Source organism: Oryctolagus cuniculus, chromosome 10 (genome assembly GCF_051225735.1).
Source record: "Oryctolagus cuniculus isolate XC-2025 breed Fujian yellow rabbit chromosome 10, ASM5122573v1, whole genome shotgun sequence".
NCBI classification, from domain to species: domain Eukaryota; kingdom Metazoa; phylum Chordata; class Mammalia; order Lagomorpha; family Leporidae; genus Oryctolagus; species Oryctolagus cuniculus.
The window spans coordinates 118,743,324-118,771,059 of record NC_142876.1 but is presented as its reverse complement, the minus strand read 5'-3'; the positions used below and the strand labels follow the sequence as shown (position 1 = coordinate 118,771,059).

Genomic DNA, 27,736 nt, shown 5'->3' with positions numbered 1-27,736 from the left:
ACAGGAGACACAGGGAGACGTGAACAGAAGAGTCAGATTTATTGAAAGGCAGAAAGATAGTGCACGCTCAGACGTGAGTGTCGGGACGTCAAGGGAGAGAATCCCACCCACGCAGGCTGGGGGCATCTTCTCAGAGGATGGGGTGCTGCTTACGGCAGGGCCTGACTGCAAATCCAAAGAGGAGGGGCTGGCGCTGTGGCATGGTGGGTCAAGCCTCTGCCTGCAGTCCCAGCGTCCCATACAGGCTCCTGCTCAAGTCCCAGCTGCTCCTCTTCCGATGCAGCTCTCTGCTGTGGCCTGGGAAGGCAGTGGAGGATGGCCCAAGCCCTTGGGCACCCACATGGGAGACCTGGAAGAAGCTCCTGGCTCCTGGCTTCAGGTTGGCCCAGCTTCAGCTGTTGTGGCCATTTGGGGAGTGAACCAGCGGATGGAAGACCTCTCTCTGTGCTCTCCCTCTCTCTCTCTCTGTGACTCTGCCTCTCAAATAAATAAATATTTTATAAAAAAAAATCCAAAAGAGACAGGACTGGGGATGGGACACCCCAGTTGCACACCTTGTGGTCTCCAGGTAGGTGTCATGGTGCCTGGAGCCTGGTGGCAAGTGAGGCTTAGTAGCATTGTGGTGCAGCAGGTTTGGCTGCCGCTTGCAAGCTGGCATCTCACATGGGTGCCTGTTCAAGTCTGGCTGCTCCTCTGCCGATCCAGCTCCCTGCTGATGTGCCCGGGAAAGCGGCGGAAGATGACCAAGTACTTGGGCCCCTGTCACCACATTCCAGACTGCTGGCTTCTGCCTGGCCCACCCCAGACGTTGTGGCCATTTGGGGGGTGAACCAGTGAATGGAAGATACCTCTCTCTCTCTCTAGCTCTCTCTCTCTCTCTCTCTCTCGCTCTCACTCTCACTGTCGCTCTGTCTCTCTTACTAGCCCTGTAAGTCTGCCTTTCAAGTAAATAAATAAACCTTTTTTTAAAAAAAGGTAGAAAAATGAATGGGTGTGGCGTCGTCATCCCAGCTGAGTCAGCTTGTAAAGTGACGGGATTGGGTGGTGCACGCGGCTTGGGTGTTGGTTCGTCGGGATTGGGCGGTGCACGCGGCTTGGGTGTTGGTTCGTCCTCAGCTCCTCCCGTCCCGATTCCCTGCCCTGCCCATGTCACCTGCTGCCTCTCAGGGCACGCATTAGCAGGAAGCTGGAGTTGGACACGGAGCTGGGACTTGAACTCAGGCGCTGTGGAGTGGGATGCAGGCGTCGCAGGCAGTGACTTGACTGCTGTGCCAAATCCTGCCCCGGGGTGGCTTTTAGCCGGGTCTGCCTCTGCCGTGGCCGTGGCAGGGGCCTGCAGGAGTTCTATCAGCAGGTGCGAGAGCCAGCATTTCCCAGCTGGGGCTCTCTTCCTGGGCACCCACTTTTTTATTTATTATTAATTATTGCATTGGTTTGGCTGTTATAAAAAGGCCAACATAGCTGCCGCTTAAACTAGAAAGTTCTTACGCTTCGTTGTGTGGGTGCCATCGAAGCTGACCGGTGGAGCCACGGTGTCGGCATTCCGGCTGCTCCTCTCCTTATTCTGCTGTCCTTGACATGGACTTGGGACTTGGCCTTGCTGCTGACCCGATGCCGTGCTCACCCCACAGCCAGCACGAGGGAGGCCTTTTCCTTTCAGGTGTGGGGTCCACAGGAAGTACTTAATATTGATGTGACTGCGTTTCCTGGTTCCCTTGCCCCCAGGGAGCTTGTCACATTCCCTGAGCCTGCAGGCTCCGGCCAGGAGAGGAACGGTGCCTCCCCGAGGTGGGGCAGCCCTGTGAGCACAGTGGGGACCGAGGTGGGGAGCAGTGGTTCCTACGCCGTGCGCCTCAGAAGAGGTCCTGCCAGCGAGGGTCCGGGGGTGACGCTGCACTTGGGGAGCCCTGCAGGCTTTGTCACCACCCCTGCCTTTGCGGGTCTCAAAGCCCCCAGCACACCAAGGCTCTGGTAAGTCCCACGGCAAAGAAGCCCATTGAAGTCACTGATCACTGTATTTGGCTGTGGGACTGCTTCTCGCTTCACACTTTGTAATAAATATGCCCATGCAAGCGGCACACTTTGTGAGTCTCCGCTCTGAGGACCCAGTGACCTGGTGCAGTCTCAGGAGCTCCAGGACCGAGAGCCAGGGTCCAGGGCAGAGCTGCTGTGGTGAGGCCTGCGATGCTGTGGCAGGGTCTAAAGACGAGGGTCCTCCTAGGTGGGGCCTGCCTGACCCCCAGGCTGGCACCTAGGCTTGAGGGACAGCATTTGAGGCAGACTGCTGTGTTGGGCTGTGGCTTCCAGTGGAGAGAGGATGGGCCCTGCTCACTGCTGGGCTCCAGGGCTGAGAGCTGGCCTGGGAGCTGAGCCCCAGGTGGTGGGGTGGATGGCTCCAGGTAGGAAGTGGGGGTTGGGAACCAGGAATCCCTGACCCGTGAGGTGGTATTCTCCCAGGTCCCTCACACAGGAAGTTAGAGATGCAGCAGCTGGATAGGAGAATTAATAATGAAGTAGCAAAGTATTTAGCAAACACCTGCTGTGTGCCAGGGGGGAAAACACAAGCACCCAGGCCCCTAGGGGCTTGCAGTCCAGGGGGGAGACAAATGTTAATGCACATGGCCACCTGCAGGGAGTGCTCCAAGGACAGTGCAGGGGCTGGGCAGGACAAGGAATGGGAGGGTTTGATCTCCTGGGAGGGCATCCCTGAGCCCCAGCCAAGAGAGGAACCACACAGACAGTTCTGTGCAGAGGGACCAGCATGTGCACAGGCCCTGTGGTGGAGAGGGTGTGTTTGAGGACCAGAGAGAGACCGTGGAAGCCTCAGCCAGTGGACAGCAGTGTGACGGAGGCAGGGGCGGGGCAGGGTCGGTCGCCGTGCGGTCAGAGTTTGCTCTTGAACTCTGAGACGAGCAGTCCACTTTCTGCTGTGCCAGTTTTCTGCTTTCCTCAAGCCTTTCTCTCTCTGTGAAACCAGCCCAGCGTTCTGTTGGAGCTCTCAGTTGCCCAGGGGAAGAAAGTTGTTTTTTTCAGCGGGGACTAAAGGGAAGTGGTTGGAGGACCTCTCGCTGGGGAGTTCCCCCTTCTGCGAATGGTGGGGGCAGGGCTGCGAGGCCCCAGGTGTCAGCTCCTGGACTGAAGGGACCTGGAAAGTGGCCAGGCTCTGTCTTCCGGTCTGTCGCTCCCACCTCCCTGGGAATTGTTAGGTTTTGCAATTTTCTCGCAGACTGTTTTCGCTTGTGCAACCCTGGCTGTTTATAGCTTTGGCGTTGGCATCTCCACATGGTCATTTCCTTCCTGGAAAACTCCCCTCGCAGTGAGGAGATCCGCGCTGCTGAAGCCAAACAGAAGGCAGCGGGCTCCGCCTCTCCCCCAGAGGTGCCGTGTGGAAAGATCCAGGCAGAGCTCCCTGGGAAGCTTCCCACAGCCTCACATCCCTGCCACCGGGAACTGTGCCCGGCAGCGCTGAGCCCCCGGGGCAGTCACAGCTACCGGAACCGCGGGCCCGCAGCGGGGTGTGGGGGTGTGGGGGGCTGTTAGCCACAGGCGCCAGGCTGGCGTCCTTTGTCCTGATTCTTACTGTACCTGTTCCATCCGGAGGCTCAGTGACCAGCCGACCGACCGGCTTGGGTTCGCGTAGCTTGTGAGGAAGAGGGCCAGAGTGGGAGTTCCGGTGTGCCTGACCCCCGCCCCCTCCCCGCCACGTGGGCTGCACACGGGACGGCGTTGGGTCTCACGTTCCTCCTCTGGAAAATGGCCACGGATGTCTCGCCATCACTGTGTTTCCGAACTGGGGGAAGGCGAGGTGTCCCCTGTCACTGCCGTGTGCCGGGGACAGGGCTCTAGGAGCTCCCCTGGCAAAGAGCGGGGCTTGGACCGCTGGTGGTTTCTTGGGAATGACGTGGGGGAGAAACACGCTGTCCTGCCGAGGCTCCCCCGAGCTGCAGGCTCCGCGCTAGCCAGGACGGGTCAGAGGCCACCACACTGACAGGTGGTCCCTGCTGTCTCGGCATTCACCACAGCCTGAGGGCTTCTCCGTCATAGACGTGGCCTCTGGAGCGCGTGGCTTCCCAGGTCCCGGCGGCAGAGGAAGGGAGGGCTGGGAGCGGGGGGCAGAGGCCCACTTGCTGCTGATGGCTGGGTTCAGGAGGTGACACAGCATCTCCACTGAGGGCAGCAGAGTAGCCAGGACTCGCGCCAGCTCTCGCCTGGGATGCCGGCGTCACAGGTGTGGCTTAGCCGCCGCGCTGCTATGGTGCTGGCCCCAGTTGCTTGCATCTCAAGTGACCGCATGTAGGTTCAGTGCCAGCCTCTGGCTCCTGACTCCGGCCGCCTGCTGAGGTAGACCCTGGGAGGTGACGGTGATGTCTCAAGTAACTGGGTCCCTGTTCCTGCCGTTGTGAACTCTTGGGAAGTGAACCAGTAAATGGGAGATCTCTCTCTCTCTCTCTCTCTCTCTCTCTGTGTCACCTTGTCTCTCTGACTTTCAAATCCATAAATGAAAGTGAGTAAAATGCAGTGGGCAGAGCGAGCCCTGTGACTCCCCCCAGTTGCAAGGGAGGCTGGGACAGGAGGGAGCGTTGGTTCTCGGTGAGCACCATCTCAGCTGCAGTTTCGTGTCTAGGATTTGTGCTGGGATCTGCCTCCCTGTGGCCTGCAGGGTCTCGCCCAGGGTCCCGCGTAGCCTGATCTCCACCAGTTGCCCCTGGTCAGCCTTCATCCGAGGAGGGGGACCAGACTTCCCTGCCTCCACACCTTGGAATGAGGCCGCAGCCTTGCTTCTTGTGGGCCTCTGCTGGAAGGCACCTCCTCCCAGAAGTACCCCCAGACTGCCCGGGGGGAGCAGGCCAATCAGGCTCTTCCTCCCCGAGCTTGCTTTCAGCACAGAACAGCTCCCAGTCAGAGCCCGCTTTCTGTCAGCAACATGTCGGTTTTGACGGAGGCTGGAATCCTCGGCCCGTGGCACAGTGCGTGAGGAAGAGTGAGCCACAGGAGCCCCGTGGCTTGTAGGTCCTCCACGGGGCTGGCCTTGGAGCTGGGAGTTCTGAGAGGGGCAGGCGTGCGCCGGGGCTGTGGCTGCTGGGGGCGGGGTGAGCCGAGAGAGAGCCGGCAGGGAAGCAGAGAGGCCGGAGAGCCGGGTGCGTCCCTGGTCAAGCCAGCGGGCACCACGCTGCTTCAGTTACGCTGAGTCACTGTGGTCTGTTCTGGAAGGATCCGTGAGTCAGCGTGCGAGTGAAAGCCCGGTGAGCACTGGGTCACTGTTGGCCCCGTGGGCCCGAGGGGTGGGGGTTTCCAGAGTGTGCTCACCGTGGCAGAATCCGGCCGCGTGTGGGGTCCCCTCGCTCCCCGAGCGTGGCTCCCCTTTGCCTTGCATTGCATGTTCCCAGGCAGCCAAGGCCCAGCGTGCACATGCCCCCTGACCATTCTGGTTGGGGGAAGTGGGCATAAAAAAACAGAATTAAATAGACCAGCTGCTGTGGGTTTCCCTTCCTTGAAGTCGAGGACAAAGATAGCACCTGCACCTGCGTCCGCAGCTGCGAAGTAGGCCACGCACGCATGTGGGAAGGCACCTGGGGAAAGCCTGGCCTGAGTCAGCCTAGGCCGCTGAGCGCTGACTGCATCTCGGTGGCTCCCCGCTGGGTGGGGTGGGGGTGGGGGCCCTTGCCAGAGAGCCCACCGCAGGTGTGTGACTGAGCGCCCATCTGTGCCTTCTGCGGCCTGAGTGGTGCTGCTGCCCGGAGAGTGCTGGACGCCCTGCAAATACAAAGCAGAGAGGAGGAGAAACCATAGCCGTCACAGTGCTGGGAGCCTGACGGTTCCCTGAGAAGCCTCGCCCGTGCCGCTGTGCCCCTGTTGCCTGCGACTTCCCCTTCATGCTCTGAGTGAAGCCAGTGGTCCTTGGCCCCTCCTGGGGGAGCTTTCAGAAACTTCCAGACTTGTGTCAACCCCTAGTGCCCACAGGCCCCTTCCCCCAGTTCCCCCATGACTGGCATCTCAGCAGTGCGGAGAGCCCCAGATGCCAGCCCTCTGTGTGGCCGTGGGCACAGGCAGGGGCAGGTCGGTCCTCAGCTTTGTGCTCTGAGATGAGCACCAAGCTGCTGCCAGCGAGGGTCCGTTTCCACGGGAGCATCTGCCCACCAGGCTTCCCCGGAGAGCCTCGCCGGAGTCTCAGGGTCACTGTTGTCTGCACCTCTCAGGCTGGGAGGCTGGGGGACCAGGGTCATGGCACAGAGTGTGCCCTCGGGCCTGGCCAGCCGCTCTGGGCCTGCAGTGGTGCTGGGAGGTGCAGGGCTCACAGAGGTTCCCGAGGGCTGAGATGTGTGCCCTCTGCCACGGCACACACGCGGCTGGGGATTGGAGAGGGTGACGCACCCTCCAGGTTCTCTGCTCTGCAGGCTGTCCTGATCCTGCCAAGCTCACTTTCTGTGAATTTTAAAAAGCGGGAGGGTGGGTGAGTGGGGAACAGGTGTTGTCCTGGCAGCATGAAGCCGCAGGTGCTCAGGGCACGACCCTGTCTCGCGGACGTCTGGCCTCCTTTGCCTCCTCCGGCGTCTGTCTTTGTGGCCGGTGCTCTGGGTGGCCGCCTGCAGGGGTGGGCGAGCTCCGGCTGTGTGTTGGCAAAGACCAGGCTGCCCGGGAGTGAGCACAGCGGAGTCACGTTTTCTCCATCTTTCGGTTTTGACCGTGGGAAAGAGGCAGGGAGCGGCCCGGCTCGCGCCTTCCCACTCAGCCTGCGGGCCAGCAGCTCCCGAGTGGAAGTGCAGATGTGTAACGTTTGCACGCATCCCTGACCATTTACGGTTACAGGATCTGAGAACCCAGGAAACCGAAACTTCTGCTAGGGCCCGCCGTGGGCTGGGTCAGCTGATGGCTGTGTGTGACTGGGGTCCTCCAAGTGTGGCGGGAGCCCGTGTCTGGGAGGGTGAGCCTCAGCCCCAGATGTGTGGGCGGGTCAGCCCCCACATGTGCACCACACATATGCATGACCCACAGTGCCAGGCGTCAGCCACCGCTGGATTCCCCTTGGGACGAGGGCAGACCAAAGGCTTTGTGAGCCCCGTGGGAGGGGGCCGCTGACGTCGGTGTTCCTGCCAGATAGGTTTTTTTTTTAAAATGTGTTCCTTCAGCCAGTTTGTACAGTGTATTTTCTGTGTCTTTCTGTATTTTTAAAGGCTTGTTTTATTTTATTTGAAAGGCAGAGTGACAGAGAAAGAGGTCCTTCATCTATCGGGTCACTGCCCAAATGGCCACAACCGCTGGGACTGGGCCAGGAGCCAGGAACCCCATCTGGGGCTCCCACACCATTGGCAGGGCCCTCGCCCTTGAGCTGCCACGTGCTGCTTCCAAGGCCCATCAGTGGGGAGCTGGATTGGAAATGGAGTAGCTGGTGTCGCTCCCCGTCTTCATGGGGGAACGACACTAAACCCTGTGTAGGCTTCATATCCGAGTCACGGCACCATTATGTCGCTCCCCGTCTTCGTGGAGGAACGACACAGGACCCTGCGCTGTTCTTTCGTCTGCTCGGCCCTCCCCGGGTTTGCTGCTGGTTCTTCCCGGGTTGGCTACTATCCCTTCCACCTCCGTGGAAGGGCAGTTCCCCCTGGCCACATTCCCCACTTCCGCAGGGGAGCGGCACACCGCCGGCCGGTTCTCTCGGGGGCTGCACGGGTTCCCTTAGATGTTCCCCATAGATGTTCCTGGTGCATGCCGTCTCTCTCCTCCTTTATAGTCCTCCTCCGCCAATCCTAACTCGGCTGCCCACACGCCGAGTACGCTGCTCTCCAATCAGGAGCAAGTCCTACAGTTTATCAGTTGAACTGGAGGCAGCTGTGCGGAAGCTGTTTACTTCTCTCCCAACGCCACATTGTGGGAGAGCAGATGCATAGAATAAGTCTTAATTCCAGTAACTCAGTCTAGTCCGGTTTGCTCCCCACAGCTGGGACTAGAACTGGCACCCTGGTGAGGGTGTCCCAAGCGACGGCTTATCTTGCTGCGCCATGGTGCCTGCCCCTGCTAAGATAGGCCCCTAGAGAGGGACAGAGATGAGGGAAAAGTCATCGGGAATGACGCTGAGTGAGGGCGGGCCTGCACTGTCTCCCTCAGCCCTTCTGCTGATGAGGAAACGCAGGCAGCCGCGGAGGCAGGGAGAGGGCTGGTGTGCCGGGGCCGTGGCAGCTCCAGGACCAGGGGGACCTTCTGGGGGCTCTCTCAGCCCGGGCAGTCCCTGCACTGGGGCCTGGCTCTGCAGGAGGTTGCTGGCAGGTCCCTTCTCCGGCCAGTGCCAGGAGGCGCTGTGGTGCAGCGGGTGAAAGCCCCAGCCTGCAGCGCCGTCATCCCATGTGGGCACCAGTGCGGGTCCTGGCTGCTCCACTTCTGATCCAGTTCCCTGCTAATGCTCCTGGGAAAGCAGCGGAGGATGGTCAAAGTCCTTGGGCCCCTGCACCCACGTGAGAGACTGGGAAGAAGCTCCTGGCTCCTGGCTTTGGATCGGCTCAGCTCCAGCCGTTGCAGCCAACTGGGGAGTGAACCAGCAGATGGAAGACCGCTATCTGTGTCTCTACCTCTCTCTGTAACTCAAATCTTTAAAAAAAAAAATGATTCAGAGTTACGTTAAATAAAAAAAAAACTAAGACTCCATCCCACTTTCTTAACACTCAGTGTGTGGGTAGTTTAATAGATAACCAGTATTTTAAAGGTGTTATAATAACCTTGACAAAGTCCCACGTTTTGAACTGGTCAGTTTGCACATGATGTCATCAACGTTATTCAAGTACACACAGCGGGGAAGGCACGGGCTGGTTTCCAGGCCAGCCTGGACTCCAAGCACCTGAGCCCTGCCCCGCTTGCATAAGATAGGTTTGTTTAAAAAGATTAAGATGCCAGTGACAGAGAGGAAATGCAACAAGGAGAAAGCCACCTGTGATCACTCCTATTCAGCCTTATTGTTATTTTTGTGTGTCCTGGGAGAATCAGAGGGCCATCCCTTTGTTCCTGCTTGTCCCCAGACTGGGCACCCAGAGGACACACCGAGGCTGGGTGTGGTGGTGAGTCAGCCGTGCAGCCCTAACCGGATAGGAAGGCACAGACCCAGCCCCAGGCTTCACTCTGCGATGAGTTATTTACATCACGAGCCTCCTGTCCATGGGTTCCACGTACACAGATTCAGTCAGCCAGATGGAAAGTAACTGGGAAAAAATTCCTTGTGTACTGAACTGTGTGCAGCCTTGTCACTGTTTTCTAAACAACGCAGTGTGACAGCCCTTCACACTGTGTGCACTGCATTAGTATTAGAAGTCCTCTAGAACTGTAGGTTCTTTTTGTTTTTAAAGATGTATTTATCAGTTTCAAAGGCAGAACGAGAGAGAGAGAGATCCTCTGTTGGTTCACTTCCTAAATGACCACAATAACCAGAGCTGGGCCAGGCTGGAGCCAAAGGGCAGGAGCTCCATCGGGGTTTACCACATGGGTGGCAGGGGCCCAAGTACTCCAGCCATTTCTGCTGCCTTGCTAGGTGCGCCAGCAGGGAGCTCGTTGGAAGCAGGACAGGCAGGACTTGAACTGGCGCTCCCATATGGGCTACTGGCATCTGAAGTGGTGGTTGGACCTGCTGCGCCACAGCGCCAGCCTGAGACGCAGCTTCTGTGCAATTATTACGCTGTTTTATACGAGAGATGTGGACATCGCGGCTGCTGGTGTCTGTGGGCCTTCTGGAATCAGTTCTCCAAGGGTACTGAAGGCCAGCCATCTACTTGCAAATAAAATGCACACAGTTCTGCTACCTGCTAGAGATTGTTGTGAGAATTAAAGTCTTCCCACAATGCCGTGCAAATGTAGGTGTTACTGTTGTCCTCGCCCAGAGCACGGGTCTGGACAGCGAGGTCTAGTTCACCAGCAGGAATGAATACTGCTGGACACGCTGTCCCAGCCCCACCTGTGCTCTGCCCCGTGCGAGGATAAACAAATCAGCAGCCTTCACTGGGACTCAGTGCCCCATAGTTCGCTTGCTCAAGTGTGGGGCCTGGCACACAGGCTGTAGAATTTGGGTTTGCGTGCCAGCACTGTGGCATAGTGGATAAAGCTGCCGCCTGCAATGCCGGCTTCCCATATGGGCACCAGTTCCGGACCCGGCTGCTCCACTTCTGATCCAGCTCTCTGCTGTGGTCTGGGAAAGCAGTAGAAGATGGCCCAAGTCCTTGGGCTCCTGCACCCACATGGGAGACCCAGAAAAAGCTCCTGGCTCCTGGCTTTAGATTGGCGCAGCTCTGGCCATTGCAGCCAATTGGAGAGTGAAGCAGCAGATGGAAGATCTCTCTCTCTGAGTAACTCTGACTTTCAAATGAATAAATAAATTTTTTTTTTGACAGGCAGAGTGGACAGTGAGAGAAAGAGACAGAGTGAAAGGTCTTCCTTTTGCCGTTGGTTCACCTTCCAATGGCCACCGCGGCCGGCGCACCGTGCTGATCCAATGGCAGGAGCCAGGTGCTTTTCCTGGTCTCCCATGGGGTGCAGGGGCCAAGGACCTGGGCCATCCTCCACTGCCCTCCCTGGCCACAGCAGAGAGCTGGCCTGGAAGAGGGGCAACCGGGACAGAATCCAGTGCCCCGACCGGGACTAGAACCCGGTGTGCCAGCGCCACAAGGCAGAGGATTAGCCTAGTGAGCTGCGGCGCCGGCCTGTACACTGTTTTCTAAGCAAGGGAGCCCTCAAGGCTTGGCACTGGGGGCTGGCATTGTGGTGCAGCAGGTTAAGCCACAACCTGTGACGCTGGCATCCCAAGGAGCGCCATGTTGAGCTCCAGCTGCTCCACTTCCAGTCCAGCGCCTTGCCACTGTGCCTGGGAAAGTGGCAGAAGGTGGTCAAGTCCTTGGGCCCCTGCATCCCTGTGGGAGACCAGGATGGAGGTCCAGGCTCCTGGCTTTGACGTGGCCCAGCCTGGGCCATTAAGGCCGCCTGGGGAGTCAACCAGCAGATGGAAGATCTTGCTCTCTCTCTTTGTCTTTCTCTCTCTCTCTCTCTCTCTCTCTCTCTCTCTCTCCCCCCCCCCTCTCCCTCCCTCCCTCCCTCTCTCTCTAACCCTGCCTGCAAGGCTTCCTGCTGGAAGTGAAGGCTGTGTTTTGTGAGATGCTGCCTGGTGAGGGGTGTGGAGGGCTGCTCCGGCCTGCCGTGGCGGAGGGAGCTACTTCCCACTGCAGCTGTGGGAATCGGGGGAGCTGGGCGAGCGCACCCTCATAGCATGTGAGCGTCCCCAAACCTGTGTGCAGGGACGTGCGCACCCTGGAGAGGCAGGTGCCGCCTTCTGCCTGGGCTGCAGCCTCTGGCTGTGACCTTGGGCAAGCCGGTCAGCATGGAAGGCAGAGACGCTGAGGGTTTAAGGTCAGGGAAGCTGGGCCTGGGCCTGCTGTAGGCGGAGCTGCTGCTTTGGGATTCCCGTCTAGAAAATGGGTTGCTTGCGTGTGTTTCCCCAGCAGGTGGAAGGGAGGGTGGGAGTCAGCCAGAACATTCACGCCCAGGGGCCGGAGGGGAGCATGCAGGCAGCCTACACAGCCCTGTCCCCCGCCTGCCACAGCCCTGGGCGGGAGGCCGGGGGTGCTGTTCCTGTCACCTTCCTCGTATCTGGGGGGAAGGGGAGGGACAAGGGCTCAGAGGAATGATGACCTGCCTGTGAGGATCAGGAGCTGGACCATCACAGGGCACGGCCGTGTACAGCCCCCTCATTTCACAGATGGGGAGTTCGAGGCCCAGAGAGGGCAGAACTGGCCGGGCCCCCGTGAATCTGTGATGGAGCCGGGAGCAGCACCCCGGTCTCTGATGGCTGGACCGTCCCACCCCGTGGAATGACGGCCGCCTTCCCGCCTTGTTTTCAGGGAAACCGGCTCTGGAAACCGGATCGTCCAGCCCACCCTCCCTTGACCCTGTGCTGCCAGGAAGGCCCGAGACAAGCGCGGAAGAGGAGCAGCCCGTGGGGCCGGCCGGCCAGCCAAGCACAGGTATTTTTAATTTAGCCTTTGCCTTAAAGCAAATTTATTTAAGGCGCTGCTTGTCTATCAGGATGTTCACTGTCACGAGGAAGAACAAAAAAATGGAAACAACGGGAAGTGGTGAAATTAGCGAGGATCGCAGCCTCAAGTCCCCTGAACGGTGATGGGGGTGTGTGTGCACGGGGGCAGGTTCATAGCCAGTGTGACAGAACGGCAAGGAGGTCAGCTAACGCAGGAATCCGTGCCACTTGTTACCATTTGCGTCAAAGAAAAAGACAGCAATTGAGGGCTTTCAGTGCCCAGGACTCCATTGTTTCCAAGGTATTGATTTAACACTCAGCTGACTATAGGGGTTAGATGCTGATCCCACTTCACGGATGAGGAAGCCGAAAGACACAGAGGTCCTCAAGCAGGCCCCCGTGCCCCTGGGCCCCTGTGGCTTCTGTCTGCAGGCTCTGGACTGGTGCCTGGCAGCCTCTGCCCCCCACAGGCCTCTGGCAGGGCCTGACCCTCGAGCTGTGCGGGGAGAGCTGGGGGCGCTGCCGGCTCTGCCGCCTTCACCTCCGTGAGTCTCAGGCCTGCTTCTCCGTCCTGTGTCACCAGAGCTGTAGAGGGAGAGCCGTCGCTCAAGTCACGGAGAAGGCAGTGGCTCCCAGCCATGGATGTGAGTGCCCGTGACTCGAACCAGCACACACCCCAGGTCCTTCAGGAAGCTTGTGGAAAATGGAATTAAAGATGAAGTTTACTTGGTCCAGAGAATTTTGAAGTCTATAAGTTGGGGGGGGGTCTTCAAAAAGTTCATGAGTGTGGCTGGCGCTGTGGCGTAGTGGGTAAAGCCGCTGCCTGCAGTGCCAGCATTCCGTATGGGCGCTGGTTCAAGTCTTGGCTGCTTCGCTTCCAATCCAGCTCTAAGCCATGGCCTGGGAAAGCCGTGGAAGATGGTCTAAGTCCTTGGGCCCCTGCACCCATGTGGGAGACCTGGTAGAAGCTCCAGGCTCCTGGCTTAGGATTGGTGCAGCTCCAGCCATTGCAGCCAATTAGGGAGTAAACCAGCAGGTGGATGATCTCTCTCTCTCTCTCTCTCTCTCTCTCTGCCTCTCTGTAGCTCTGCTTTAAAATAAATAAGTCTTAAAAAAAAAAGTTCATGAAAAATGTGTTTGGAGAAAACAGTGCATGTCAAAATGTTTCTGTACCAGAATAAAGCCTTTTGGGGCCTGTCTTGTGGCATTATGGGTAAAGCTGCAGCCTGCGATGCCAGCATCCCGGCTGTTCCACTTCTGATCCAGCTCCTTGCTAATGGCCTGGGAAAAGTAGCACAAGATGGCCCAGGTGCTTGGGCCCCTGCCGCCCACGTGGAGACCCAGATGAAGCTCCTGGCTTCTGGCTTTGGTCTGGCCCATTGCTGGTTGTTTTGGCCATCTGGGGAGTTAACAAGCAGATGAAAAATCTCTCTCTCTCTCTCTCTCTCTCTCTCTCTTTCTCTCTCTCTGACTTTCAAAATACATTAAAAAAAAAACAAAAACAAAAACAAAAAAAACCTAGGCCGGCGCCTCGGTTCACTAGGCTAATCCTCCGCCTGCGGCGCTGGCACCCCGGATTCTAGTCCCGGTTGGGGCGCCGGATTCTGTCCCGGTTGCCCCTCTTCCAGGCCAGCTCTCTGCTGTGGCCTGGGAGTGCAGTGGAGGATGGCCCAAGTGCTTGGGCCCTGCACCCCATGGGAGACCAGGAGAAGCACCTGGCTCCTGGCTTTGGATCGGCGCAGCACGCTGGCCGTAGCAGCCATTTGGGGGGTGAACAATGGAAGGAAGACCTTTCTCTGTCTCTTTCTCTCTCACTGTCTCTGCCTGTCAAAAAAAAAAAAAAAACAAAAAACAAAAAACAAAAAAACCTTAATTCCATTTTCCATGAACCTTGGGAAACCCCTCGTGCTGCTATTGCAGAGCCTTCCTACAGCTTCAGGTTTGTTTGCATCCCCTGGTGCAAGGCAGGGGACCAGGTGGCAAGGACTCAGCAGGGACTCTGCCCCTTCTGCGGCCTCCTGCGGTGAGCTGAAGGCCCCAGTCCCTGGCTCTGAGGTTCCTGAAGCCGAGGCCAGCCCGGCCAAGGACAGCGTATGGAGGGCCCTCTGGGCCCCGGCCCCGTGCTGGCGTCTCAGCTCCGCCCTTCTAGCAGGATTGCTGGGCGGTTCCTGCCTCTGTAACACATAATCCCATCAGCCCCGCGCGCCGCGCTGTTGTGTAAGAAACAGCACACCTCAGGGCTGCCCCAGGAAATGCCCCTGAACTGTTAGCCAATACTAGGAACATTCCGGACACCCCGATAGGTTGGGCCTGGAAAATTAACTCAAGGTCTGAAGTCTGAATTATTTCCTGTAGCTAAAGATAAAAAAAAAAAGTGCCCACTTCTGATCAGCAGTTGGAGATAAGGGGCAGTGGCTCTGAGTCAAGCACAGTGCTGGCCGTGGCCAGAAGGCAAAGCCCCGCATGCGGGAAGTTCCGGGCGTGCGGGGAGGGTGAGGGGGTCACGGGTGTAGCAGTGACCTCTCCTGGGCTGGCCCTCGTCTCAGTACCTGTCAAACGAGACCTGAGTCTGTGTTCCTGTCGGGTGTGCACTGTGGACTCTGCCAGCCTGCCCGGGCGATCGATCGGTAAATGCAGGCTGCAGATAGGGGCAGGAAGTCGGCTGTCTCTAATCCGGCCCAGCTGAAGACAGGAGAGGGCTCGCTGACGTCAGCAGGTCACCCACAGGCCGTCTGCCCTTGGGAAAGCCCCAGCCTTCCAGCCCAGAAGCACCTGGCCTGCGGTGGCACAGCTCCCAGGTCGTGGCTTGGTGCACAGGACGTGGCGCTGGGGGACATGGCCCCGGGGGACGTGGCCCCGACCCTTCTGGAAGAGGAGTCATCACCCTAGTCCCCAGGAGCACCTGCAGGCACCCCAGGTGCCAGGTGTGGCCTCCCCACCTCTCACAGGGCCACCCTGGCCCACAGCAAAGCTGGGGAGGGCGAGGTTCTTGTCTTTCTAGGACGGTAGATTTTCAGCGTGTAAGCACAAAGGCTAAGAAAGCAGCACAGGGTCCCCCTCCCCATCACCAAGGTGTCGCCCTAGGCCCTTCCTCCCTCGTCTACTCCTGACCCATTTCCTCCCCTTCGGCGGAGGAAGATTTTAAGACATTTCCATATGGAAAATTCCAGACACAAAGCAAAGGCTGTAGTGGCCGCCACGCCCCCAGTGTCTTCAGCGTGGTCCACGCAGCCAGTTTCTCACGGTGTCTCATGGGAATCGTGGGAGGCGGCTCCAGGACCTCTGTGGGTCCCTTTTGTGGAATGGCTCCATGTTTGCACTGAACCTACGTGTGTCCTGCCGTGTCCTTTAAGTGACCCCTTGCTGCTTTTCAGGGCTGCCCTGTGAATAGCTTTTTTTTTTTCTTAAGATTTATTTTATTTATTTTGAAGGAGTTACAGAGAAAGGTAGAACCAGAGAGACAGAGAGGTCTTCCATCCACTGGTTCACTCCCCAAATGACAGCAACAGCCAGAGCTGAGCTGATCCGAAACCAGGAGCCAGGAGCTTCTTCTGATTCTCCCACATGGGTGTAGGGGCCCAAGGACTTGGGCCATCCCCCACTGCTTTCCCAGGCCACAGCTGAGAGCTGGATCAGAAGTGGAGCAGCCGGGACTTGAACCAGCGCCCATGTGGGATGCCGGCACTGCAGGCGGCTGCTTTACCCGCTACACCGCAGCACCGGCCTCTCCTACCTGATTTGTCAGCCTTGTGGTCTTGGCTCCAATCCCATTCCTTTCTCAGAGAATAAAAGACTCAGCACTCATGTGAAAAAATTTGAAAACCACGTATCATTCTTTTCATAATGTGCATTTTTCTTTTACCAGGGGAAGACCGCTTTTACACATGGACTTCAAAATTTTTGTGTCAAACAGGCCTATCATTTAATTCCACTTTCCACGATTTTTTTTTTTAAGTTTTCTGGTGTGTTGCAGAAATAGCTCTGATCAGTTCCCTCCCTGCACTCCTTCACCTTCCTCACCCCCACCTCCACTCCAGGCCAAACCAAACGGCCGCTGGGCGCAGCCTCCTGAGCAAACCCCAGACCCTGAGCAAGACGAGAAAGTCGTGAGGGTGGGGAGAGTGGAGCCGGCCGAGGGGAGCAAATGGCAGCAGGACAGAAACCGAATCCCTGATGCTGTGGCTCCGAGGGTGGGGCACAGACCTCCGGTGGGTGCTGGGACACACACGTATCACGTGCACAGAACCTGGGGCGGCCTGGGTGTCATTGCTTAAGACAAGGCTTATGTGTGTAAGTATGACGTGTGATTTCAAGTTGATGAAAGAAAAACACAGAGCTGTGGCCAGTGACTCAGACATGGGCAGAACCTGCTGGCCGACGAGTGGCCACCCGCCGGGAGCAGGCCGGGCAAAGGCAGGGGCCGCTGGCCTGGGAGCAGTGTCTGCAGGACAGGATCCTGTAGCCGCGTCCCCCACGTTACGTTTTGCCTGTTTCTACACTGGCCCTCGGCTTTGTGAAGCTCCTGTACCCGCTGAGGGACTTGAGGCTGGGCTCGGAGCTCCCTGCTGCGGAGGAGGAGGAAGGACGTTGGGACAGAAAAGGAGGGAGGGGAGCGGAGGAAAGCCCCTGGACCCCTGCAGGAGTGACTGATTCAACAAGGAAACAACGCGGAAGTTGTCACATGCTCAAGTCGTGTGAAGGAAATGAAAACCACAGACACGCTAGAGGTCGAGAGGGAGACGCACCACAGGCAGCAGCAGGAGGCCCTGGGGCCCCCCGGGAAGTAGGCCAGGGGCAGGAAGTCCTGGGGCCCCCCGGGAAGTAGGCCAGGGGCAGGAAGTCCTGGGGCCCCCCGGGAAGTAGGCCAGGGGCAGGAAGTCCTGGGGCCCCCCGGGAAGTAATCCTTGTCGGGAAGGAAGCCCTGGGGCCTCCTGGGAAGTAGGCCAGGGGCAGGAGGTCCTGGGGCCTCCCGGGAAGTAGGCCAGGGGCAGGAGGTCCTGGGGCCTCCCGGGAAGTAGGCCAGGGACAGGAAGTCCTGGGGCCCCCCCTGGAAGTAGGCCAGGGGCAGTAAGTCCTGGGGCCCCCCCGGGAAGTAAGCCGGGGGCAGGAAGTCCTGGGGTCCCCCTAGGAGGTAAGCGGGGGGGCAGGAAATCCTGGGGCCCCCTAGGAGGTAAGCCAGGGGGCAGGAAGTCCTGGGGCCTCCTGGGAAGTAGGCCAGGGGGCAGGAGGTCCTGGGGCCTCCCTGGGAAGTAGGCCAGGGGCAGGAAGTCCTGGGGCCTCCTGGGAAGTAGGCCAGGAAGGAACCCTTGGGAGGAGGGCGACTCTGTCCCGCCCAGGATTTAAACAGGTCACTCCCGTTTGGCCCTGGAGTGGATGAGTCGGACAGGCTTAGGGAAGGGATAGGAGAGGAGAAACATGTTGGAGATGGTGCACTGGAAGCAGAGACGTCCACGCGGCTGGTTCATCCTGTCCTGTGTGCTTTGTCCCTGGAATTCTTTGCTGTCTGATTCTAGGATCCGGCCCCGTCTTTGTTCCTTAGCGATTGCTGACGTGTCTGTGGCCGTCACTTTACCGGCAGTCACCTGGGGCGTTTGTTGTAGGCAGTTTCCTCGCTGCCCCTTCTCACCGGGCTCTCATCATCTTCCAGTCCGCTTTCCAGGCGGGAAGTGTCACACAGGTGCCTGGAAGCACGTTCGTTCCGTACTGGAAAGCCTAACAGGTCACAAAGAAACGCGTTACGTATCAGCCCACACACGAGGATAAAATTCCAGATTGTGTGTGTGCGTGCAGACGTGTGTCAACAGCTGTTTCCGTGTGATGTGAGTTTTGTTTGCTTTGCTTTATTGTTTGTGTATTTTTTAAATGAAATTCTGTGTCTCACACACACACAGAGTATTGGGAATTTGTTTTATTTATATATAAGTAAGAGCTAAACAATTTTGCAGCCATCCTATATAGGCAGTGGGGGCAACCTAAATTCTAGAAAGAACTATACAGAAGAAACAGGAACCTCAAGTCCTCCCCTGGAGCTCTGGCAGTTACTGCAGGTTTGAGCAGACTCGGAGCCCGTGCCACCTGGCGGGCAGCTGACCGCTCGCTGCCTCCTTCACTGCCTGTGCAGAGGGTCTGGTGATGGAGCACAGCGAGGCTCAGCGCACGGGAAGCACTTCGTGTTTCCTGCCCGCTGGCCTGGGCTCTCCCCTGCCTGTGCTGCCTCCCCTCAGTCCCTCCAAGCCCGGGTCAGAGGTTCCGTGACCCTCAGCTGCTGTGGAATCCTTGGAGGATGGTCATGGCCCCGCCTGGTTCTGGGGAGGTTTCCAGAGGGCAGGCTCAGTTGCTAGTTCACCTCCGTGTCCATGTCCACGTCCGTGTCCATGTCCGTGGCTGGCTGCCAGGTGGTGCAGCAGTGCTGGGAGTTGGAAGTCAGATGGGTTTCCCTTGGACTCCCACTCTGCCGCCGGGTCTGTGTGGCCCTGGGTGTGAGGTCACCTCCACAGGACCCACCTGCCAGGACTGTCCCCAGGCTTAGCCAGGTGGGCCTTGGGGAGGGTGGCTGGGGCTGGAGAATCAGGAAGGGGGAGGGAGTGAGGGCACTCGCTCTGAGTCCCTCCCCATTCCTCCCGGGCCGCGTCGTGACCCACAGTACCCCTCTGCAGGGTCCCCGTCAGCTGGAGCCCAGCAGACCTTCTTTCCACCTCTCTCTGAAGAGGACTCCTCGGATTCTAAGGTAAACCCACCCCTCAGCTTCCTTTCCCCAGGACTGACGTGGGCTTGAGAGAGGAGGTGGCTGACTCACCCCAGCATCCCGGTCCCTGGGCAGGTGGTCACTGAAGCCCGGGCTGCACTTTGACTGTGTTTAAGCAGCAATCAAGCCCGTGACTGGCCCTCCCCGCCATGTCCTGCGCACATCCTCACATTGGCTTCGGCAGTGGTTTGCTCACAGCCCCTGTCCCTGTGACAGCTCAGTTGTCCCGGCTTACATGACGCAGGCTGAGCTGTCCTGAATTCTGAGTGACCTGGGTCCAGGGTGCATTATGACCTTTGTGGGCCTGAGCCACTTTCTTCCCTTTATTAAAAACAACCCCAGGGGCCAGCACTGTGGCGTAGCGGGTAAAGCCCCCGCCTGCAGTGCCAGCATCCCAAATGGGCATCTGTTCAAGTCCCAGCTGCTCCACTTCCGATCCAGCTCTCTGCTATGGCCTGGGAAAGCAGTGGAAGATGGCCCAAGAATCGGGGAGTGAACCAGCGGATGGAAGACCCCCCCTCCGCCTTTCTGCCTTTCAGATAAATAATCTTTAAAACGAACAAACAAAAAAACTTAGATTATATTTGATAACAGTGTTAAGATGACTGTAAGCTAAGTGATATTAAGGAGGGAAACATTTTTGTTTTTAAGATTTATTTATTCATTTGAAAGTCAGAGTTAGAGAGAGAGAGGTCGTCCATGTACTGGTTCACTCCCCAGGTGACTGTAACGGCTCTGGCTGAGCCAAGCCAAAGCCAGGAGCAAGGAGCTTCATCTGGTCTCTCACATGGGTGCAGGTGCCCAAACACTTGGACCATCCTCTGCTGCTTTTCCCAGGCCATTAGCAGGGAGCTGGATAGAAAGTGGAACAGCCAGGACATGAACCGGCACTGCAGGTGGTGGCATTGCCTGCCACGTCACAGCACCAGCCCCCAGGAAACATTTTCTTCAACTCTCGAAGTGTACCTGTTTTCTTCTGATTTTAAAAGGAGTTGAAATAGATTTGTGGCCCAAAAAGTATTGTGGGAGAAGGCAGCCCTGCTTGAGTGTGGGTGTGGAAGTTCTTTCCTACAGAAGACTTTGTAGCAGGGTTTTTGTTTTTTAACAATTAATCATTTTCTTTTTTTAAAGATTTATTTGTTTATTTGAGAGGCAGAGTTACAGAGAGAGAGAGAGGTCTTCCATCCTCTGATTCATTCCCCAGATGGCCACAACGATCAGAAGCCAGGAGCCAGGAGCTTCTTCCGGGTTTCTCATGTGGGCGCAGGGGCCCAAGCATTTGGGTCATCTTCTGCAACTCTCCCAGGCCATTAGCAGGAAGCTGATGGAAGTGAAGCAGCCGGGTCACGAACCAGCGTCCATATGGTATGCTGGAACCCCAGGCGAAGGCTTAACCTGCTGTGCCACAGCGCCGGCCCCCAGAATTAATCATTTGCAAAGATGTAGTGAGAACTTGCAGAAGGATGGTGGTGGAGTGGAGTGTTGAAACCCCAGAAATCAAAACTTTGTGGAGCAACTAGGACTAGAACCAGTGCTTATATGGGACGCCGGTGCCGCAGGTGGAGCATTAACCTACTGTGCCAGCCCCAGCTCTGTCTCCATTCCCGCTCTCTGCTATGGCCTGGGAAGACAGTAGAGGACGCCCCAAATCCTTGGGCCCTTGCACCCAAGTGGCAGCCCGGCAAGAGCTCCTGGCTTCAGATCAGCCCAGTTCTGGCCATTGCAGCCTTTTGTGGAGTAAACCAGCAGATGGAAGACCTGTCTCTCTGCCTCTGTCTCTCCGTAGCTCTGCCTTTCAAATAGATACATTTTTTAAAAAGAAAAGATTTATTTGAAAGAGTGACAGAGAGGGACAGACAGAGGAATCTTCCAATCTACTGTTTCACTCTCGAAATGGCTACAGTGGCCAGGGCTGGGCCAGGCTGAAGCCAGGAACCAGGAGCTCCACCTAGGTCTGCCGTGTGAGTGGCAGGGGCCCAAATATTTGGGGCATCCTCTGCTGCTTCCCCAGGTGCCTCAGCAGGGAGCTGGATTAGAAATGGAGCAGCCTCGGGGTGCCGGATTCTGTCCCGGTTGCCCCCCTTCCAGGCCACCTCTCTGCTGTGGCCCGGGAGTGCAGTGGAGGATGGCCCAGGTGCTTGGGCCCTGCACCCGCATGGGAGACCAGGAGGAAGCACTTGGCTCCTGGCTTCGGATCAGTGCAGCGCGCCGGCCGTAGCGGCCATTTGGGGGGTGAACCAACAGAAGGAAGACGTTTCTCTCTGCCTCTCTCTCTCTCTAACTCTGCCTGTCAAAAAAAAAAAAAAAAAAAAAAGGAGCAGGTGGGGCTTGAACTAGCGCTGTGATATGGGATGCTGGCATTGTAGAAGGCACCTTATCCTACTGTGCTATGCTGGCCCCATGATCTGTTTTGTTAAATAAATCCCAGTATAGTGAACTGACAGAAAATACCTAAACTTTAATCGCAGTTACATGGATAATGGGATTATAGATGATTTTTTTCTTCCTAATTTTCTAAAACTGTTAATAAGACCATGTATAGCTTCAAAAAATGTGAGTTTACTTATTTACGAGCTGCTTCTCAGAAATCTGGGAGCCCGGCATCTAAGCTGAGCACAGGACCCTCAGCCCGTGGCCTCGTCTCGGCTCTGGGGCCCCTGGGTGGTCACCGGTGTTGTTTTTTTTAAAGATTTATTGATTTAGTTGAAAGGCAGAATTAGAGAGCAAGAGAGACAGAGACAGAGACAGAGAAATCTGTCTGGTTCACTCCTCAGATGGCCACAGCAGCCCGGGTGGGCCAGGCTGAAGCCGGGAGCCTAGAACTCCGTGCAGGTCTCCCACGGGGGTGACAGGCCCAGGTGTTCAGGCCACCTTCTGCTTTCCCAGGTGCGTTAGTAGGGAGCTCTGTGGGATGCCAGCACTGAAGGTGGCAGCTTACCCTGCTGTGCCATAAGGCCAGCCCTGCGTGGTCATCTGATGAAACTGAAAATAAAAGAAACAAACATCATCCATGTGCCAGGCACGCATCCGTCTTAGTAAATCTTCAGTCACCCCCCAGAGTGCTGCTGTTATCTTCATTTTTGCTGATGAGGACGTTGAGGGTCATAAAGTTAAGGAGCTCATCCACGGTCACACAGCAGATTGGCTGTGGAGCTGGGGTCTGAGCCGGAGCCTCTCTGTGCCCTGGTCCTGCCCCTCAGCGGATCCCAGGTCCCCGCCACCCCTTAGCGCTGATGTCCAAGGCCCGCGCGGTGCTGGGGAGGCCACCTGCCGGCTCACCCGTGTCTCCTGGGTCCTCAGCGTTTCGGCCCCTCTGTTCTGCAGCAGGAACCGTTGTTCCTGGCTGGAGACAGCCTTTTCTGGAGAGAGGCGGATGTGGTCCAGGCGACCAAGGACTTCAGCCCAAGCCACCGCATCAGCCAGGGCACCTTTGCCGACGTCTACCGAGGAGAGAGGCACGGGAAGCTCTATGTCTTCAAGACCGTCAGAGAGGCAAGCACTTGCGGCGTGCGGGGCGGGGCGCCCAGGGGAGGCAGGCGTGTCATGTCTCCCCATCTTGCTCCACAGGGGGCCTGCTCAAGTCCGGGATCGATCGAAAGATTCTTCCAGGCAGAGATGGAGATGTGTTGTAGGTAAGCGCTGCGCTTAATAGTAACGGCAGGCGACCCGAAGACCTCGCGTGCCGTGTGGGGCGATGCTTTGAGCGCCGCTCCCTCGTAAGGACTCCGTAACACCGCGCATGCTCTCACGTGAGCACGCCGAATCACAGAGCCGTTCCAGGTTCACTCGGGTCACACAGCCAGGAAGTGGAGAGCTGGGTTCAGACCTGCGTGCTCTGGCTCCGGAGTCTGCAGTTTTCTACGAAGCAGGTGCATGCGTAGGTTGGAAGTACACCGGGCGCTCGGCTCACCCTCGCTCCCTCCTTCACGGGGGAAGGATTCTGTTTGTGCCTCACTTTCTGAGATGCGCGGAGACTTCGTGATTCCAGCTCTGAGAGCAAACCCGCTGTATGGTCACAGCCCTCAGAGCAGGGGCTGTAAGGTGCCCACCTGCTAACTGGTCCCGCTGGCCTTCGTGCAGCCCGACAGCTAAGAGTCATTTTTATTTTTTAAAGAATGTTTGTGACACAGGAGAGCCGGGAGACTGAAGCGTCCAGGTCCCTGATGAGGGCTCGCTGGGACGCAGCCTCGCTCGTCACCTCCGTGGTCCACAGCGGCCGAAGCCCGAGGCAGTGCTCAGCAGCCCTGTGCGGCAGCAGCTGCTGGCCCGTGGTCTGGAGCAGCAAGGGCCTGCAGGGGTTATCCTCGATGTTCTCCTTTTCCAGATGGGGAAACTGAGGCCAGAGCAGTGCAGTTGCTGAGCTGGGTGGGGCCGGGAACTTGCCCTGGCTCCACCGCCTCTGACCAGTGACCTTTTTATTATTATTATTATTAAAGATTATTTATTTGTTTATTTGAAAGGCAGAGTGACAAGAAGCAGAGGCAGAGAGAGAGGTCCTCCTTCCCACTAGTTCACTCCCCAGACGGCCTCAGTGGCCGGAGCTGAGTCTACCCAAGGCCAGGAAACAGGAGCTCCTTCTGGGTCTCCCACGTGGGTTCAAGGGCCCAAGCACTTGGGCCGTCTGCCACTGCTTCCCAGGTCATAGCAGAGAGCTGGATCGGAAGTAGAGCAGCCAGGACCAGAACCGGCACCCATATGGGATGCTGGCACCATAGACAAAGTCCTAGCCCACCGTGCCACAGTGCCAGCCCCTGACCAGTGAACTTAACTGACCCATACTGGATGCCCCTTATATGCTGGACCCCAGCTGTCTTCAGCTTTGACAACTTACTGCCTAGGTTTCCTTTGCAAGGGTGCAGCCTTGGGCAGGCCATGCACTGTGTGGTTATTGTTCAGTATTTATTTTAAGGAATAAAATTATAAATAAGAACATAGAAATCACCTGTTTTTAAGCACCTATAATTAACCACATTGGATGTATTTTCTTTAATGATTTCTCTATTCCCCAGTTTATATGAATGTACACATACACGGGTATACACCTGCACACACACACACGCTTAGACAAACCCGAAGTGCAGTCCCCTATCGACTGTGCATGGTGCTTCCTGGAGTGGGCAGGCACCCTTCAGTCGTGGGTCAGCAGTGTGAGTGCTGGGCCTCCATCAGTCGTGGGTCAGCAGTGTGAGTGCTGGGCCTCCGTCAGTCGTGGGTCAGCAGTGTGAGTGCTGGGCCTCCGTCAGTCGTGGGTCAGCAGTGTGAGTGCTGGGCCTCCGTCAGTCCTGGGTCAGGCAGTGTGAGTGCTGGGCCTCCGTCAGTCGTGGGTCAGCAGTGTGAGTGCTGGGCCTCCGTCAGTCCTGGGTCAGCAGTGTGAGTGCTGGGCCTCCATCAGTCGTGGGTCAGCAGTGTGAGTGCTGGGCCTCCGTCAGTCCTGGGTCAGCAGTGTGAGTGCTGGGCCTCCATCAGTCGTGGGTCAGCAGTGTGAGTGCTGGGCCTCCGTAAGTCCTGGGTCAGGCAGTGTGAGTGCTGGGCCTCCCCCAGGCTCCAGGGAGTACAGATGTGAAGCGTGGGTGGCCCTCCCTTGGGGAAGTCCGTGGCCCAGTGGGGAGAGTTCTATGTCCAGAGCTCAGAGAGTATGACAGGTTTGAATGGGTGGCCGGAGAGTGGAGCACTGCAGAGACATCAGGCAGGAGGCCACTTAGCGTCGTCCTGGGGACCCGGCTTTGGTGTGACGTGAAGCAGAGGAGAGGGGATTGAAGAGGATTTTGATTAAAAGAATTTTAGGCCGGTGCCGCGGCTCAAAAGGCTGATCCTCCGCCTTGTGGCGCCGGCACACTGGGTTCTAGTCCCAGTCAGGGCGCCGGATTCTGTCCCGGTTGCCCCTCTTCCAGGCCAGCTCTCTGCTGTGGCCCGGGATTGCAGTGGAGGATGGCCCAGGTGCTTGGGCCCTGCACCCCATGGGAGACCAGGAGAAGCACCTGGCTCCTGCCATGGGATCAGCGCGGTGTGCCAGCCGCAGCACGCCGGCCACGGCGGCCATTGGAGGGTGAACCAACGGCAAAAGGAAGACCTTTCTGTCTGTCTCTCTCTCCCTGTCCACTCTGCCTGTCAAAAACAAAACAAAAGAACTTTAAAGGCAGAGAGGGAGAAGGAGAAACAGGAGTAAGGAAGAGAGAGAGATCGATCTTTCATCTGCTAGTTCATTCCCCAGATGCCCACAGAGCCAGGAAGGGCTAGGCCAAGTGGAAGCCAGGAGCCAGGGACACCATCTGGGTCTCCTACTGGGTGGCAGGAACCCATGCAAGAGCGCATTGGTGACGAGTCAGGCACGTCCACTGATGGGCCAGCATCCTCTGCCTTCCAGGCTCATTAGCAGGAAAGTGTACCAGAAGTGTGGAGTGGGGCCAGCACTGTGGCATAGCAGGTTAAGCTGCTGCCTGCAGTGCCGGCATCCTAAATGGGCGCCAGTTTGAGACCTGGCTGCTCTACTTCCCATCCAGCTCTCTGCTGTGGCCTGGGAAAGCAGTGGAAGATGGACTAAGTTCTTGCGCCCCTGCACCCACGTGGGAGACCTGGAAGAAGCTCCTGGCTCCTGGCTTCGGATCGGTGCAGCTCCAGCCATTGCAGCCATCTGGGGAGTGAACCAGAGGATAGAAGACCTCTCTCTCTCTCTCTCTGCCTCTCTTTCTTTCTCTGTGTGACTCTGACTTTGTCAAATAAGTAAATAAATCTTCAAAAATGTACTTGTTAAAAAGAAGTGTGGAGTAGCCAAGGCTGAAACCAGGCACTCTGAGATGGAGTGTGGGCATCCCAAGTGGTGGCCTGACTCACCGCACCACCCCCGCCCTGAAGCTGTGTATGCCAGCGAACGGTGATTGGCAGGGTGCAGGAGGTCGGAGGTGTCCAGGAAGCCAGGTGGGCCGTGATGTCCCTCCCCGAGATGATGAGCCTGGTGGAGGAGCCGGTCTGGGACTTGCTGAGTCCAGGCTGACACTCACCTGTATGGGGCAGTGCAGCTGGACACGGGGAGGCAGCTGGACATGGGGATGCACTGGACACTGGGAGGCAGCTGGACACGGGAGGCAGCTGGACACTGGGAGGCAGCCGCAGAGAGCGCTCAGGAGTGTTGCTCCCAGTCCTGGGAGGACCCGGGAACTGGCAGGGGGCACGCCCTTCCAGGAAGGCAGGAAAGGAGGGTCCCAGTGGAAGGTGGGGTGGGAGGGCCGGGCGGGGTGGAGACAGTGCAGTGCAGGCGGATTTCCAGGGAGGGCTGGAATCGCGAATCGGGCGGTCCTGGGGTCCTCTGCTTGTGGAGAAGGCGTGGTTAGTGGGGCCCAGGCCGCAGTCGGGCTGGGAGGCAGGCAGGTTTCATTTCTCCTCTGGGCACCTGGGGGTTGGGCATGTGGCGCCCGGGAGGTCCCCGCTGGCCTTGGGTTGCTGCGTGTGTCTGACTCGTCACCACGCGCTCTTGCCTGTTCGCAGGTGCTGCCACCCCAGCGTCTTGCCGCTGCTGGGCTTCTGCCGGGGAAGAGGGTTTCACAGCTTGGTTTACCCCTACATGGCCCACGGCTCTCTACAGGACAGACTGCACGGTCAGGTAAGGGCCTGCCTCACGGTCAGAGACCCAGACCACGTGGGAATCCTGGGTGAGGACGTCCAGGAGTCCCGAGGGGGAGGCGCCGTCCCGGGGAGGTCCGGGCGGGCTGTCGGGAGAGAAGGTAGAGCGGGAGAGATGAGATCCCGCTGCACATCTTCAGGGAAAACCTGTCCTAGACGTCACGCGCAGCGGGCCTTCCGTCCGAGTGAGGAGCGGAAGCCCTGATTTTAGTCGGCACGGTTCTGAGGGTTAGCCAGTCCGCTAGGAGGAAAAGGGCAAGAGGGAAGGAGTAGGAAGAGTGGAGGGGAACTTGCAGTGCCGGGGTTTCTGCGTGTGTGTTTATGAAGGAGCTGATGTGCTGTGCCTCCCCTTGGGGACCCCCTCAGGATGTGCCGCCACCAGCGAGGCTCCCCCCCCCTCCCCAAGAGGAGTCTGGCACGTAGGCACAGGGTGGCCTCCCCAGAGGCCTGCAGCTGGCAAGCGTAGGTGCCAGGGCTTGCATCGCGTCTGCCTGGCCCCAGACGTCAGTTTCTGGACGAAGTCCGTGAGCTTTGGCTGTCCAGGCTGCTGCTTAGAGGACGTGGGATCCGAGGCAGGGCTTGCCAGACGGGTGACGGTTTCCCTGGGGAGATTCAGGCTCACGAGGAGAGCGCAGTCCCTGGAAACAAAGGAGGCTTCAGCCAACCCCCACCCCCAGCCGCCACCTCCTTCAGTACAGACGAAGGCAGGCCGCACGGGCCTGGGTGCTTGTCTTGCCAGCGCGAGCCCCTAGCTCCTTTCCCAGCCAGCCTTCCTAGAGGGACCCCCAGGCTGCCCTGGAGCCGTCGTGATGCGGGTGCTGCGGCTCGCTGGGTGCCTGCTGTGTGGTGGGTGCTCTGCTTCCCACGTAAACCCCTGGGTCCTTACGGCAGCCCTGGCGTGCGGGGGTGCACTTGTCTGTGTTACGTCCAGGGAGACTGAGGCCAGGGACAGCACTGGGGCAGGAGCTGGGCTGGCGAGCCTTGTCGCAGTTACACGGCGGGCAGGAGCGACTTCAGGAGTGCGCAGGTGTGAGGCTGTCTCCTGCTCTCGCCCGTAGGGTGGCTCGGACCCCCTCAGCTGGCCACAGCGCGTCGGCATCTGCTCGGGGCTGCTCCAGGCTGTCCAGCACCTGCACAGCCTAGACATCATCCACAGCAACATCAAGAGGTGAGCTCTGGGTGGGCCCGGCTAGGCCTGGCTGCAGGTGTGAGCCTCGCCTGCTCCCGGCCCCCTCCCCCTCCCCCTCCCCCTCCCCTGCCGCCCTTTGCTCTCCTCTCCTCCCCTCTTCTCTTCTCTTGTTTTCCGCTCTGCCCTCAAGAGTCAGCACTCGCGGGGTGCTTTGTCAGAGCCCATCGCGTGGTCTGCCCGCCTTGCC

The 27,736-nt window shown here is 58.0% G+C and overlaps 1 protein-coding gene across 4 annotated transcripts in view; it reads left to right on the top strand.

The window, feature by feature from the left end:
- Window positions 1-27,736, top strand: part of IRAK2 (interleukin 1 receptor associated kinase 2) — a 58,975-nt gene that overhangs the window by 13,717 nt on the left and 17,522 nt on the right. For 3 of the 4 annotated variants that reach the window (XM_017338407.4, XM_008249927.5, XM_089305640.1), the window contains 6 exons: window positions 11,865-11,987; window positions 18,655-18,725; window positions 22,068-22,235; window positions 22,311-22,375; window positions 26,226-26,340; window positions 27,419-27,528. In XM_017338407.4, the coding sequence (XP_017193896.4) occupies window positions 11,865-11,987; window positions 18,655-18,725; window positions 22,068-22,235; window positions 22,311-22,375; window positions 26,226-26,340; window positions 27,419-27,528 (652 nt within the window). The remainder of the gene's footprint in view (window positions 1-11,864; window positions 11,988-18,654; window positions 18,726-22,067; window positions 22,236-22,310; window positions 22,376-26,225; window positions 26,341-27,418; window positions 27,529-27,736) is intronic. The other variant, XM_008249928.5, reaches the window with a different exon arrangement.